This window comes from Calcarisporiella thermophila (assembly GCF_041956535.1).
Source record: "Calcarisporiella thermophila strain CBS 279.70 unplaced genomic scaffold VTP21scaffold_37, whole genome shotgun sequence".
Classification (NCBI taxonomy): Eukaryota; Fungi; Calcarisporiellomycota; class Calcarisporiellomycetes; order Calcarisporiellales; family Calcarisporiellaceae; genus Calcarisporiella; species Calcarisporiella thermophila.
This window is the reverse complement of record NW_027192227.1, coordinates 148,260-163,401: the sequence shown is the minus strand read 5'-3', so window position 1 is coordinate 163,401 and position 15,142 is coordinate 148,260. Positions and strand designations below refer to the sequence as shown.

The following is a 15,142-nucleotide window of genomic DNA, read 5'->3' as shown; positions in this document are numbered from 1 at the left end:
GCTTACGACCGGTTCAGGTTTAGACGAACGGGACGATAATGATCACATTTATTCACCGAGAGTGACGAGATATACAAGTGCAAATATTTATAACATTGTGAGCAAAAGCTAGAGCATTAATTTTTTAATTTTTTTCTTGAAAAACATTCCTTTAAATATATTTTACATTATATATTGTACAATAGAATTTTCGACTAATGGAAATCTTTGAATATATATCAAGATCTTCACGATATAGAGGAATTACTAAGAATGTCAAGACATCTATATTCGCTGAATTATGAGCACATACACTAAATTTTTATTTCATTTCTTTTTTAATAGAAAAACAAGGAAAGAATTTTTTAGGTACTTTGATTTTTGTAATGTCGGATATACTCTTTTCTCTTTTAATGTTCAAAGTATTTACCAGATCAACTGGCTGGGGCCATATGGGAGTCCATACCCAATCATTCCCAGACCATATGGCATGGCTCCATACCCGATCTCTCCAAAACCAAAAGGCGGAACTTCGTATCTCATACCTCCAAAACCTAAAGGCGAAACTCCGTATCCCATACCTCCAAACATTTCATACGGGCTAATTTGGCGTTTCGCAATAACATTCGTGTTGGCAGTGTTGAACACATGAGCGTGCTTCTTTGCGTCGGTGCATTCATTAGCTTTGACATTAGCAGCAAGGTTCGCGCGATGTTTGCAACAGCTGTCCGCGTTGGCAGCATTGGCATAGTATGCGTTGTTCAAAATGGGGCGATAGCAGCCATATCCGCCATAACTGCATGGGGTGGTCATTGGGTAACTGCATGGGTAGCTCATACTATATCCACACGGGTAGCCCATAGAATATCCGCATGGATTACCCATCGAATATCCGTATAAATCGCCATATGCGTGCTCATCGCAGCGCTTCTCAACATTATCTTCCGCGGCTAGTGGAGAAGCGAATGATGGACAAATGGCAGCAAGCAAAGCGAGAGGAAGAAGTACAAGGGAATAGTTCTTGAGCATTTTGTTCGAGTTTGCTTTCGATTGCTTTATTCGAAGTATGTTGAATAGGTAAAATTGGTAGAGAGCGCGCTTATTTATATTCGTTCGCTTAACTTTTTCAACTAGATATCATCTCTCAAACAATGGAGTTATTGCTTCTCTAATTGATATCAAATTCTGATAAAACACATGCAAAGAACGCTTTTCTAAAAACAATATTAGGATACCTAGATTCTGGAATCCTATTCTAACATTAAAAATAAGTGTTTGATTGGATATGAACCGGTTTCTGCGAGTTTTGAAGGGCTTTAGGTGCTCGGTCAAAAATAGAGGATTTCATATTTTAAGTAAAAAGTCTTATAATGGAAGGAATTCTGGTTTGACTATAAGAAAGGTTCCCAAATATTAAGACCAGAGTATTCAGAGATGAAAGCTCTAGGTGCAACACAAGGGTGGGATATGGAATTATATAATCTTTTGGCCTTCAATTAAATGGTAATTGACAATTTGTTCTTATCATTGAACACAAAGTGTAAGACGGGCTCATTTGGTTCCGATCCTGACTCCCTTTGCCAGATAGCATTCAGATTCGGAAAGTTTTCACTATCTGGAATAGCAGGACTAAGATTTTGGAACTGGAATGGTATGCAAGCGAGACAAGATATCTGTGGATCATAAAGAGAAAGGAGAGTCCTAAGGCAAGTTAAGGATAAACGGACGGAAGCAAAACTGAAAGAAGCGAGGCAAGAAGCTATTATGGTACAACCAGAATATGACAGTGTGCAGGTCGCCACTGAAGTCATGGAATAAGATGTTGGTGAAAATTTGGAAGATAATGCGTGGCCCTTACCGACTACATCAGCCAGATTAGTCTATTTAGATTTCTATATAGCTTTAGATGAAATTATTGTAGTTTTCGTGAATAAGTCACTACAACATGCCAGTAACTACAAAATGCTATAATGTATCCTCTTGGAATTTTCAGAATATTCTTCATCCCTCGGAAATATTTGATGGGGTCTTCATTAAAATGAAAGTTGATAGTAAAATGCTAGAATGCTCTAAATATCTTATTGGGAAATCTAAAATACTCCTATTGGCCACGGACTTATATGCTAAACGAAGCAGAATATAATATAATTCATTCAATATTGTTTACGCTCAAGAAATCATATACTTATAGAATAGTAAACCTCATATTTTAATACGTGCAGGTGCGAATCCTCGTAAATTGAGCAAGCTGAATTCATTTATGTTATTTTCTCATTCCGGGCCGTAGCTCAGCTTTGGAAAGTCCCATGCAGTGCCTCTTCCCTCGGGGGTGACATCTAGCAAGTTCCATATTGGCCAAATGAAGTCAACGTGACGTTCACGACCTTCTTCATCGGGGTAGTAGAGTAATTCAGAGCCCCAAAAGTGGCGGATTCCCTCGGTGTCTTTTCTGAAGACGTTGAGTATGGGCATCTGGGAGCCGTCGGGATTTTCGGCCAGGTAATCGCGATTATAATGATTGTTGGCAGAGGAGAGTATTCGCAGGTGGCGCCAGCCACGCTTACGGGAAAAATCAAGGATGCGTGGTAGGGGCGACTTTGCGACCGCGACCAAGTTAACGCGCTGTTCGGTATGTGGGACGGTTCCATCCAGAGAATCGAGGATGGACGCACAGGCACCACATGGCTTCGACTCATTGGGGCCGTACATGAAACTGTAGATGAGAAGTGTGTCTTTGCCAGGCGAGAAAAGGTCAGAGATCTTCACTTCGCGAGTGCCACCGTCCTCCGTGGCCTCCTCGAACACGTAATTTTCAGGGACGAGGCCACCGGGAGGAAGCTTACGGCGTAGTGCTGCTACCTCCTCCGATCTGCGGCGTAGTTCAGACTCAGCACGGAGAAGTTCATTTCTTGCCCGGCGGTACTCAGGAGATTCACCGGGGAAACATTTTCCGTGCAAAGTTTCTTCCTTACTAGATTTTTCATTCTTTTCCATTCCGCCTTCTGATTTGTAATGCGTGAACGAAACTAAAAGTTGAAGTTAAAATAGGAGAAATGAGTAGACAAACTCTATATCGAGTAACACGGATGGCAAGTTGGTGTAGGTGTGTTTAAAGCGCAAGTGTACTAATCATTGAGAATCGAAATAAAATTGTTCCCAATAAACCGAGCATTTTCCAACAATCAATCAGCATTCAATATATTTATGCGCCACCATATTGCGTCACGTTGACTACATATAGGGCAGAATAAGTAAAAATATTCAAAATAGACTGCGGACTAAGTCAGCAGTCCATGCTTCACGATGATGAGGCCGTTTATTGGTTGAATTTGACTTACTTCCAGAGGAATATATAAAAAGAAAAAAAAATATTGACAGATTAGCAGATGGACAAGGAAAGTTATCATAGAATTGAAATTAAGAATGGAATTCAATAAAATTACTCGGATACTAAGAATGTGGATTAAGACTATACAAGGATGTCGTCCTACAAGTACGATTCCTTGGCTGTTTTTAAGCTGGCTTACTTCCGTCTAAAAAATTGATCCAACCTTGCCACACCCTATTAACCGTGAAAACGGAAGAGGGCCGACAGGTGCTTTACTCTCTCCAACGCCATTCCGCGTAAGGCGCCGGTGGAATCCATTGGAAGGCCTAGCAAATGCGATTGGGCGACTTAAACCATATGTCCCAACGATAATACTCCACGAGCAGACTTAGAAAATGTTGGATTTTAATAAGAGTATATTGATAAAAGGAAAGTAAACAGACAGAAGTGATAACACAAATAGCACACACTTATGAATTCAAAAGAGAGAACGCACATACTATATATATATCTGATGGGATAGGGTAGGAGATAAAAAGAAATAAAGATGGTGAGACGCATGCTTGTACATGTAAGGCGCGTGCTCGTACAAGTGTGCTATTAACTGACGTAGCACAAATATTATCTGGAATATATATCGGACTACCAGTCACGCCTGGTCGTCCTCCAACAGAAAACGATCCCCCGTCGATGAGCTCATTAATTTTGCTCCATATGAGCGCAACATATTGGAGACACGATATGAACCTAGCAGATCTTTCCAAAGAAGTAATGCTGATCACACGACCATTGGACATATATCTGGGCGATTTATACAAACTGCGAAGTGAATTGGGAAAGAGATTCTTCCACAGGCTATTCCATCGTGGAATAGACATCCCCAATATGCTAATCAGTGTTGTATCATACGTCATAACCTGTAGGCAACGCGAGTCCTACAAAGCTGCAGATATTTCCGCAATCGCGCCTAGTAGAGTTGGGTATGGGTATTTTTAGTTTTAGTATGTAACGAAATTGGTTGCAGCTTGATTTGAGTGATAAGCGATGAATAACGTAAAATAAATACGTTTTCGAACGAAAATTTGCCAAGATTATAGAGCAATTAAGGTGTATGATTATTATTTAAATAATGTCAGCGGAGCAATTTCCGCTACTTGTCATTTTCTAGCATATTTATGTAGTTATGATCAAATTTGATATCGTTACATAAACATTTTTCCAATAAAACATGCCAACATTTGAGATTTACTTATTTGCACCAACCGTGGTACCTGCATCAGTTCTGGTGCCCCATTGCATATAGCAGTTAATGGGTCTTATTACATTGCTGGAGTAGGAACCTATGGTTTGGATATAAGTTGTGGGCCAGACCCGGTTGGTTACTTCACTCGTTTGGATTATTATTATGAATGGATTCAGGCACATACTGGTATTGATGTACTGTAACACGAAAATGAGCGCCTCTTTTCACTCTTCTTAATATTTTTATTAATTCAAGTATAAGAATCAGTACGTAAGGTTGTTAATTTATATTCATACGTATAATCCCAATGATTTCGTTCCTAAATATTTGTCATATGGGTAGGATTAATAAATAGCACATGCGTATATGTTTTCTCAATATCCAAACTCATTGTGCTTTTATTAAGTTTCTGAGTTGGATCTTTTTGTCTTTTGATGTATTTCACCCTTCCCGTCTTAGAAACTAATAACGAATTAGTCGGCTTACTACAATTATTGTGTGACTGTAAATATATATTTTCTTTTTCGAATCATTACTAAAATACAATTTTAGAAATAAACCATGAAAATATTATGAAATAGTTTAATGCTTAGTGATCTTGTTCTAAGAGTTTTAAGGATATTTCTTCGAGCGATATATTGACTTTTCAATATTTAGTAGGCCATACACGTGTCCGGACTTATTATGCAATAGTATTAAATTACGTAACTCGAGGAAAAACATTTAAGGCAGCATAAGTCAGTTCCTTTACGCCTCATATCTCGACTTGCCTTTAATGGAAGCGTGGAAATAAAACTATAGCTCAGCACAAGCCCAACTGTCTTATAAGCTGGAGCATAAACTCAAAACTCGGTGTTCCTTAGACTGAAATTTAAATCACTTTTGAATGTAAATTGTTTTGTTGTTTATTTCAAGGAGGGTAAACTCGAAATCCCCTGGTATCTATTAATTTTAATAGCATAATCAATTAAATCGGTTCAAGCCTTTTTTTTTACTTGGTTATTTATTATTCACTCAAAAATATATCATACCAATGATATTGATATTATTGGCCATTTTTTCGTGCGTGTTAGGCGAAACGTTGCTTACTCTCGACTACGGTGTATTTAATGGCACGATTGAAAATGGGCTATCAGTGTGGCGCGGTGTTCCATTTGCAGAGCCACCAGTTGGCAATCTGAGGTTCAGGGCACCAAGACCGCCTCAGCCATTCACTTCAGTGCAGCAGGCTGACAAATTCGGAAAGAGCTGCATACAATTCAAGGAGATTAGGGTATACACATCTGGGTTAAACGAAACCTCTGAAGATTGTCTATATCTCAACATATGGAAGCCAGAAAACAGCCAGAATCTACCTATTCTCTTTTGGATATACGGAGGAAGTTTTTTAGGAAGTTCACCATCAATGGACCTATATGACGGGTCGCGTCTAGTCCAGCATTCGAACAATAGCATGATTTTTGTTTCTGCCAACTATCGTTTGGGTCCATTAGGCTTTCTCTCTTCTGAGGAAGTTCGCGAGGACGGCGACTTGAATGCCGGCCTTCTCGATCAAAGAATGGCATTGGAATGGGTTCGCAGATATGCACAGGCTTTCGGAGGTGATCCAACGAGGGTTACAGTAATGGGTGAAAGTGCTGGTGCTGTTTCAATTGGATTCCACCTATTCTCTAGCACCTCTAAAAATGAAACACAATCAAATACGGACATGACGCTTGAATCTCGACAACGAACTACTATGCAGACCCTGCCCCAACTTCCATTCGATAGAGCCATCCTGTCAAGCGGATCTCCAACCAGTATGTACCATTGTCCATCATACCGAGTCTATCAATCTGTTTATAACGAACTCGTCAAGAGAGTCGAGTGTTCAAATGCCAGCAACACGTTGGATTGTCTGCGAAATTGTGACATCTCTCTATTGCGTGACGTGGGCAAGGCAATGGCAAAAAGCATGCCTCTCATCTTTACATTTGTTCCAGTCGTAGATGGAAAGTATATTGCTGAAGGTTGTGCAAAGCTTATGAGTAACCAAAAACTCTTTCGTATTCCAATAATTGTGGGAACTAATACCAACGAAGGAACCGGTTTCACACATGATTTACCATCTAACACTACAGAGAAGTTCTATGCTGCTATCAACCAGATGGTCCCTTGTGCATCCAATTCCTCACTTCAGGATATTGCTCGTTTATATCCAGAAGAGGCGGCTATTCCAAAATATGAAACCAGGGCTTCTATGGTATTTGGAGATATGCTTTTCACATGTCCGGCATTAGAACTGGCAAAAGCTTACACACCTGAGGTGTACAAATACCGCTTTAACCAAGCTCTTGGGATTTTCGGTGCAACTCATGGTTATGATCTTCTGTACACATTCCTCAACACAACCGGCATGTCATCTGCTGAAGTACAGCTGGCAAATACAATGACCGACTATTATATCTCATTTGTCAAATCGGGAGATCCAAACACAAATACTTCACACATCAAATGGCCTACTTACGCTGCGGGGGAACAAATTATATTCGAGGCAGAAAATGTAGTTCTCGAAAAAGACCTTAGTGATAACGAGAAATGTATTTTCTGGAGCAGTTTCAATAACGCCTGCTCCCTATTTAAGTAGCCATTAAGATATTATGTCAATGTTCCACAATAATGAAAGCCAACCTATGTATACAATTCGATGCGCATACTATTATTATATAGACAGTAAAGAGTCACGGAAAATGGAGTCTTGGTATTTTTTAATCCATTTTGAGATCTTTCACGAATGTCGAAATATTTCTACACATGTTAATAAATATCGCAATCATCTTCGAAATTTGATGCGAATATCAGGTAGAAATGAAGGAATTCAAAATCGGCTCAAAATATTGAAACTCGTTAGCTAGGTTACATATCGAGCTCAGTTTTTTCTCATTTTAATTCATCTCTTCAAAATGCACCAATATCCTTAATTATCTACAGTAGATAAACCACCAACATCTCAAGTTTCCTAACATTCTGTGAATTGGAGGTAATCCTCATTTACAGGTGATTTTGAATTCATAGAACTATATGTGCTGCAAATTAGAAAAATAAAAGTACTACATTTTAGATTTGGGTAATTCTATTTGTATCCGGGTATAACTATTAATTACCGCTAAGTTGGTTAATTACTGCAAAGTTGGTTAATTATTTTGTTTTATTTACCAGCAAGTCACACTTTTACTTTTATTACTCACGCGTAAAATTAAAATTTTATTATTTTCAAGTTGAGTGTAACCTTTATAATTTGAATCTTTCCATTCTCCTTTGTAAAAATGACTATCATCTCCATTTCTGATCTCAAATCCCGTATGTTCAAAGATCGAGACGAAATAACTGAATGGATGAACAATTATGCAGTTAGTATTGGGTTTGAATGGAGGGTAGAACGCTCAGATCTTACTACTGGATTCCTCACTGCACTATTTCATGTTCACGATCAGGCCAACACAGTTCGAATAACGAAATACCCATGAGAACCGTATCAACAGTGAAATGCGATTGTCCTTTCATATTGCGATTTCGATTTTCAAAAGCCGTAAATGCTTATCGCGTTACCTCTGGTAATATCGAGCATAATCATCCTTTGGAGCCCGAGGATATCCGTTTTGCTCGCAGATTTCGTAGACCCGACCCTGAAATAGTTCAGTTTGCTCAGAATGTTGTTCAATTTGGAGGTAGTGTTTCTCTCGCAACTCGGCTTGTTCGTAGCCAGATTGAATCCATTCAGGCTAAGGATATCCATAATGCTTTAGCGACAATTACTAAAAGAGAAAAGGGTGAGCTGTCCGAAATTGCTGCCTTGTTGACCAAGCTTGAGAATACAACCGAATATACCGTCAAATACGTATTGGAAAATGGCAAGCTGCAAAACATATTTTGGGTGCGTAACTCGCATATTTCACTTGCGGACAAGTGTCCTGAGGTCGTGATTGCTGATAGTACCTATCACACCAACCACTTCAACCTTCCTTGCTTGGTTTTAGTCGGTATAGATGAAAATATCAAAACGTTTTTGATGGGAATTGCGCTACTAAAACGCGAATCTACCCATGCATTTATGTGGGCGCTCCAGCAACTTATATCTTGTTTGAAAAGAGAATCAACTGAGAGTATACGAACAGTGATTAGCGATTCCGACCCAGCGTTCATAAGTGCTGTCCGTAATGTTATTCCACATGCTCAGCACCAGCTTTGTTCATGGCATATAACAAAGGATATACGAGTGCATTTGAACCGGAAGGTTGAGAACTACAAAGACTTTGCAAAAGAGCTTACTAAGCTGTTTAGCATACAGACACCAGACGAATTCGACAAGCATTACAATGAGATAATTAAAGCATACCCCAATACAGCAGATTATCTTCAACGTTGGTATAATCGTCGTGAAATGTGGGCAGAGGCATTTGTCTCGGATTACACTAATCTTGGCGTGCGTTCGACTCAGCGTGTAGAAGGGCAACATGCAGTTCTCAAGCGTTTTACCACCATTCAGGCCAGTCTTAGCAAACTCTTCGACTCTTTCGACATACTTTTTAATGAGCAGGAAAAACATCGAGCTTTTTGTCTTTATCAAGCTAGAAATCGTCGCAAGCTTTATCCTTCACACCCATTCGGCAACTTGGAAGATAAAATCTCTGAATTTGCGATGGAAAAACTTATTGAACAATATCACCGTATAGAGGATTTCGAGCTTGTCGAAAAAGATGGGTTTTATCTGATCTGCGGCAAAGATAGTTATTATATCATTATATCAGGCAGGAGAAGATAGTAATTAACCGCCTTATTTTAATATAGAAAAATACTATCCAATATCGTACAGCAGTCATATATCAGTCTGCGGCTGCAGCTCGGTAAAGCAATTTCTTCTCCCGTGTGCCCATCTCTTCTCTTTTCGTAAAAAGCAAGGCAAGGATATGATCTATGAATCAGAGATAGCACAGCGCTGGTTCATAACACCACACAGATCCACCATATTGGAAAGCACTGAGCCGTCAAATTTTGAGCAGCAATCCTCTAAATCTCTGGAAGCTTGGAAAATTGCTAAAATGGGATTTCCAAAATGTGTGGACGACGATGTGTTGTTCACCTTGGTTTCCCGTGCTATATCAACTGCTCAACAGCTTGTTCAACATCTTCCTGTTGAAAGGGCTAAACAAGAACTTAATTCATTTATTGCTCGTTCGGAGCCGGTAATTAATACGGCTGGTCTATATGGTTCTCCGGGGCCGATTGCTAGCATAGCCGACCCACAAGAAGTCGTGACAAAAGGTAGACCTAAATCCAATAAACGCCTGAAGTCTCAGCATGAGGTAAAGATGCGCCTTTGTCGTGGATGTAAGCAGACTGGTCATGACCTACGTAATAGTCCTAGTCGGAATTAATGTGTGTAAATATAATATTATTGATAATAAATGAATAAAAGTAAGAAATGTGGCAGATGTTATTGGTACACATCATTTACTACTAAGTTCAATTTTTGGTTGATTTACTGAGAGTTAATAACATGTAGCGCGTGACTTTGAATTTGACGATTAATTATTCAAAAAAATTAATTAACCAACTTAGCAGTAATTAATAGTTATACCCGGGTACAAATAGAATTACCCTTTAGATTTAATCTTTAAATGTAACCTAACCTAAAATATTCTACGCATATCAATTGAGCTTTAGATTTCTTAAACAAATAATTTGACTCGTCGCAAGCCTCCGATATAAAGGTTTTTACGATGCACACTTGATGATTCAGCTCTCACACTCAGCATCCGTTAATAGGTCTGAATTCAGATTGCAACTTAATTATGGGCTCCCTGGAGATATGGCTAACTCGTAAAAATCTAATTAGTGTCCTGAAACAGGAATTATGTGAGCAGTTCAATATTTGCGACAAGGAGCATCGCAAGATTATGAAAGTCTTGGCACCGCAAATCCAACAAATATATCAAATTTGCAAAGACTATAATATGGGCGAAGATTATTTGAAAAAACATGAACTCGCAGAGATAGCTGCTTTATTTTCGCCCACTGTAATATTTCTGGCGAGAAATGGGCAAGTTGAAGGGCTCGTTGAACTTGCAAAGTTTGCCATTAAGTGTACTAGGGCTGCTTATGGCGACGAGCATCTTGAAACTGCGAAAGCGGAGAGCGATCTCTTTTACGTTTATATGATAAAAGGCTACTATGGACCAGCGGAAGTGCATGGAGAGGAGGCATTATCGATTCGCAAACAAATCCTCGGGATCAACGACAAACTTACGCTATCCTCTCTTCACTATCTTGCAAATATTTATAACCGTAGTATGAAATTCAAGAGGGCGCTGAAATTATACAAAAAGGCAGCAAGCGCAGGTGATTACCAGTCTATATGTGAGATAATAGATTTGGGTCGACTGGAACCCGAATTAGTTTCCAAGAAAGAAATACAGTTTTGGAAATGTAAACTTATGGATAGGGGAGCACCGAAGAGTCAGCCCTATTTCGAATATGGTCGAATCGACTTCACTCCGCTCCATCATGCTGTCCAAGATGAAAATAGTGAATGTATAAGAAGCTTTGTAGAGTTTTTTAGCCCATTTGTCAATCACTGGGACAAAGATGGACAGACACCCCTCCACCTTGCCGCAGTTTGTGGTGATATGGAGATAGTTAAGTTGTTGTTGGAGAAATATGATGCCAATGCGGAGATTAAGAATTTCAATGGAGCCACGCCAGTACATTTAGCGGCAAGATATGGACATATAGAGGTAATGAGGATATTGTTGGACCATTGCAGCGCAAATATGAATGTTAAGGATAAATGTGGATCGACGCCAGTACTTGAAGCAGCAAGAGGTGAGCATATAGGGTCGGTTAAGTTTCTATTAGAGCGATATAATGCAGATGTGAACATTAAAAACAATCACGGTGAGTCGGTGCTACATTTGGCCTCTGGGAGTGGGCATACAGAATTGGTGAAGCTGCTAGTGAAAGAGTATGGTGCGGATGCAAAAGCGAAAGCTGGTGTTGGAAGGGTCCAGTTTTGTGATGTTGGAAAAAGTAAATATCCGGAATTGATGGAGGAAGTTATGGTTGCATGTGGTGCGTACTCGGAGTTCCGTTTAGGATGGATGCCAATACATTTCGCTGCCACTGGTGGGCATACGGAGATAGTAAAGTTTTTGTTGGAGATAGGTAATATAGATGCGAAAGCCAAGGATATAAGGGGTCAGTCATTGTTGCATTTGGCTGCAAGAGGCGGACATATGGAAGTGGCAAATCTGTTACTTGAAGAGTTGATGCAGATGTAAATACCAAGGATAAATCAGGATGCACACCATTACATATGGCCACCTCGGGTAAGAGTATAGAAATGGTGGAATTTCTACTAGAGAAGCATGGTGCAGATGTGAATGCTATGGATGGATTTGGAAGGTTACCATTGCATTATGCAGCAAGTAATGGGCATATAGAGTTGGTGAAACTGTTGGTAGAGAAACATCGTGCAGCTGTGAATTCCAAGGATAGGACTGGATGGACACCATTACATTGTGCTGTAAGAAATGGACATTTGGAAGTAATAAGGCTGTTGTTAGAGGAGTATTGTGCAGAGCTTCAGCCTGGTATGAAAATGCAATGACAATATTTTTCATTGACTTCTGAGATCCAGCAATTTGCATTCTTAGGGGATTTGGTTAAAGGTATCTCCCTTTTCTCTCCTTACAATGGATAAAGGGAACATATAATATGTGAAGCATGAAATGGTGGGGTCGAAAATGCTTCACGGATCCTAGATGATTTGCTATAAAGTAATAATTTTGGCGTAGCTTAAGTATATTTATGTTGCTAAATTGTAGATCCTCGATTATAAAATTCAAGATATTGTAATACTGTATAAAGTTCCGAATATAAATGACTTTCGGTTAAAAATGCAACTCTAAAATACTTTAATAATCTTCATTTAATTGCCATGCCATTGAGTAGTCAATTATAGCCTCTTATTCTTTTTGTTAAAACCAACTGTCTAGGAGATTTGCCATTTTGCAAGTTGATTTCAGAGGCTAAGAAAATCTAAGAGATAGCGTCGGAATTCATTATCAACTTTGAAAATTAGGAAATGCATACACAATATTCGTGCACTTTGCTTCAATTTTTCTTTCTCATTTCTAATCAGTAATCCAGGTATGAACCAGAGTTTTCAATCTCTCAAGAACTAGCCTCAAATTGATATTTCCCAGTTATTAGATCCCAGTTATTAGAAACTGTTAATTAGATGGCGTCTAAGGAATTATAAATCATTAGTAATCACGCTTGAGTTGTGCTCGTGGTAAGCTGCTGAGTATTCTAATTCTCTTAGGGATCGGAAAAAGGTAAAATTTATTACATCATATTAAAACACCGATCAGACTATATATATGATTTATCCCTTGCCAAAAATATGAGTATACTTATAATACTATACTATTACCAGAACAGATAAAAGGCAAGCAGCAGAGACCATGGTTAAAAATTCAGCGGTTGTCTTCAAAAAAATCCCCGTCGAACTTCCAGTCATTGGTGAGCATCTGGTACTCGAGACTCGCGAATTCGACCTGGATCAGATCCCCCTCGAAGAAGGGGATTTTGCCGTTAAGGTACCTAAAGAATTATAATAGATTTGTTTTTTGAAATCGAGTATATCTAATGAACCATTGATAAAAGACTCTTCGCCTCAGTTTGGATCCATATATGCGTGGACGGATGCGTTCTGCAGAGCTTAAATCATACATATCCGCCTTCCAACTTGGGGCGCCTATTCAATCGTTTGGAGTATCAGTGGTCATCAAATCTAAAAATCCATCCTTCCCTGAAGGCGAAATTGTGTATGGCATAACTAGTTTTGAGGAATACAGCGTAATCAAAGCGGCTTCCATTAAACTCCAGGGCCTAGAGGGACTCCATCTCCTCAAGGATGCAAAATCCTCTGGGTTTCCGTTGAGTTATTTCATTGGTATCTTGGGAATGCCGGGCATGACGGCGTACACTGGTTTATTCCATATAGGAAACCCCAAAGCTGGTGAGACGATTTATATCTCAGCGGCCTCTGGCGCAGTTGGGCAGTTGGTCGGGCAAATTGCAAAGTCAAAAGGTCTTCGTGTGGTTGGCTCTGCTGGTGATGACGCTAAAGTAGAGTATCTCATCAAAGATCTCGGATTCGATGCGGCATTCAACTATAAAAAGATAAATCATGATGAGGCATTGTCGAAATATTGTCCTGATGGTGTTGATATCTGTAAGTAGTTTGCTCTCTTTTGCTCAATATCGGCTTTTTATTACGAGTTAGTTACAAAAGAGCATTCTCAACTTTTAAAGATTATTGTCATTGATTCCTTACATTGCATGTGTTATTTTGCACCCTAGACTTCGAAAATGTGGGTGGTGAGATTCTTGACAATACCATCAGCCATATGAATGATTTTGGTCGTATTATTGCCTGTGGAATGATTTCCCAATACAATACTCAAAACCTCTATGGCGTTAAGAATTTGAGGCAGATTGTCTCTAAGCGTTTACGCTTTGAGGGCTTCATTGTTTCGGATTTGGCTCCTCAATATGCTGACGATTTCTATAGAGATGTTGCACAGTGGCTACGTGAAGGGAGGATACGCTATCGTGAGCATGAAATCAAAGGCATTGAAAATGCTTCTCAGGGGCTTCTTGATTTATTCCATGGCAAAAATTTTGGCAAAGCCTATGTGCATATTGCTGACTTGTAATTAATGCTTTTGTATGTAGTGAGTGAAGCTAGACTGTAAGGTTTAACATTATATTAAGTATTGATATCCTAGAAAAAATAATAATATATTTCTAAAAAAAGAAATCAAAATAGATAATGTGAAATGAAATAAAATGATCGAGTATATAAAAAGATTAATAAAAAGATCAAAATATGACTCAATATCTTTATTTTCGAAAAAGTTTGTAACTTGCTTTCATAAATGCATGACTTTTAATGTGCAAAATGGAACCAGTTGATAGATATTTGAAATAGGGGAAAGAAGCACATATTATAAAGTGATTTTGCTGATACAGAAGTATGTAGGCAATATGCGCAGAAAAAACACTGTATGGAAGGACGAGCTACTTCCCCGTTTCTCCCTAAGCAAGAACCTTGATAGCAGAATTTTCCCAACAGATTCAATAATTACGGTATTAGTCATATTTTACTCTGACTATATTCTTTGTAAATATAATTATTTGGTATTGCTTTATAAATCCTTTGCTAATGTTATAAAATCTGCTAATTGTAGTTTTACAGCGATGTTACATAGTTTATTGAGAGTAGCTCATTTTGCTTAATAAAACTACCTCATCATCGTGAAGTATGAGAATGAATTGTTGCTAGTCGCAGACTACTAGATCACTAATATTTGAGTTTCTGCTGTTTCACTAGCTCATGGTATACTCCGGGATACGAAACTAACTTGGCATGATCTCTATTATTGGTATTATTGTCAGAACTTTATCTAAAGATAGATGGATCAAGAAAAATTAATCTTACCCTACTTCCTGGATAACCCCATCTTTCATTACAACTAAATATTTTT

General features: G+C 38.8%; 7 protein-coding genes across 7 annotated transcripts; 4 read left to right on the top strand and 3 right to left on the bottom strand.

The window, feature by feature from the left end:
• Positions 1 to 405: 405 nt before the first annotated feature.
• On the bottom strand, positions 406 to 1,008 carry VTP21DRAFT_8158 (uncharacterized protein; the record flags this gene model as incomplete). The annotated part of the gene is made up of 1 exon (XM_069398978.1): positions 406 to 1,008. One exon carries the CDS (start codon positions 1,006 to 1,008, stop codon positions 406 to 408), a length of 603 nt encoding a protein of 200 aa, XP_069245901.1.
• Positions 1,009 to 2,250: 1,242 nt separating this feature from the next.
• On the bottom strand, positions 2,251 to 2,973 carry VTP21DRAFT_8157 (uncharacterized protein; the record flags this gene model as incomplete). Its single annotated transcript, XM_069398977.1, has 1 exon — positions 2,251 to 2,973. The coding sequence occupies one exon, from the start codon at positions 2,971 to 2,973 to the stop codon at positions 2,251 to 2,253; it is 723 nt and encodes a 240-aa protein (XP_069245900.1).
• Positions 2,974 to 5,583: 2,610 nt separating this feature from the next.
• VTP21DRAFT_8156 (uncharacterized protein) lies at positions 5,584 to 7,176 on the top strand (the record flags this gene model as incomplete). The annotated part of the gene is made up of 1 exon (XM_069398976.1): positions 5,584 to 7,176. One exon carries the CDS (start codon positions 5,584 to 5,586, stop codon positions 7,174 to 7,176), a length of 1,593 nt encoding a protein of 530 aa, XP_069245899.1.
• An 876-nt stretch (positions 7,177 to 8,052) lies between these two features.
• Positions 8,053 to 9,964, top strand: VTP21DRAFT_8155 (uncharacterized protein; the record flags this gene model as incomplete). The annotated part of the gene is made up of 2 exons (XM_069398975.1): positions 8,053 to 9,316; positions 9,378 to 9,964. 2 exons carry the CDS (start codon positions 8,053 to 8,055, stop codon positions 9,962 to 9,964), a joined length of 1,851 nt encoding a protein of 616 aa, XP_069245898.1.
• Positions 9,965 to 10,381: 417 nt separating this feature from the next.
• On the top strand, positions 10,382 to 11,866 carry VTP21DRAFT_8154 (uncharacterized protein; the record flags this gene model as incomplete). The annotated part of the gene is made up of 1 exon (XM_069398974.1): positions 10,382 to 11,866. The coding sequence occupies one exon, from the start codon at positions 10,382 to 10,384 to the stop codon at positions 11,864 to 11,866; it is 1,485 nt and encodes a 494-aa protein (XP_069245897.1).
• A 105-nt stretch (positions 11,867 to 11,971) lies between these two features.
• VTP21DRAFT_8153 (uncharacterized protein) lies at positions 11,972 to 12,235 on the bottom strand (the record flags this gene model as incomplete). The annotated part of the gene is made up of 1 exon (XM_069398973.1): positions 11,972 to 12,235. The coding sequence occupies one exon, from the start codon at positions 12,233 to 12,235 to the stop codon at positions 11,972 to 11,974; it is 264 nt and encodes an 87-aa protein (XP_069245896.1).
• An 819-nt stretch (positions 12,236 to 13,054) lies between these two features.
• VTP21DRAFT_8152 (uncharacterized protein) lies at positions 13,055 to 14,311 on the top strand (the record flags this gene model as incomplete). Its single annotated transcript, XM_069398972.1, has 3 exons — positions 13,055 to 13,189; positions 13,257 to 13,827; positions 13,956 to 14,311. 3 exons carry the CDS (start codon positions 13,055 to 13,057, stop codon positions 14,309 to 14,311), a joined length of 1,062 nt encoding a protein of 353 aa, XP_069245895.1.
• Positions 14,312 to 15,142: the final 831 nt, after the last annotated feature.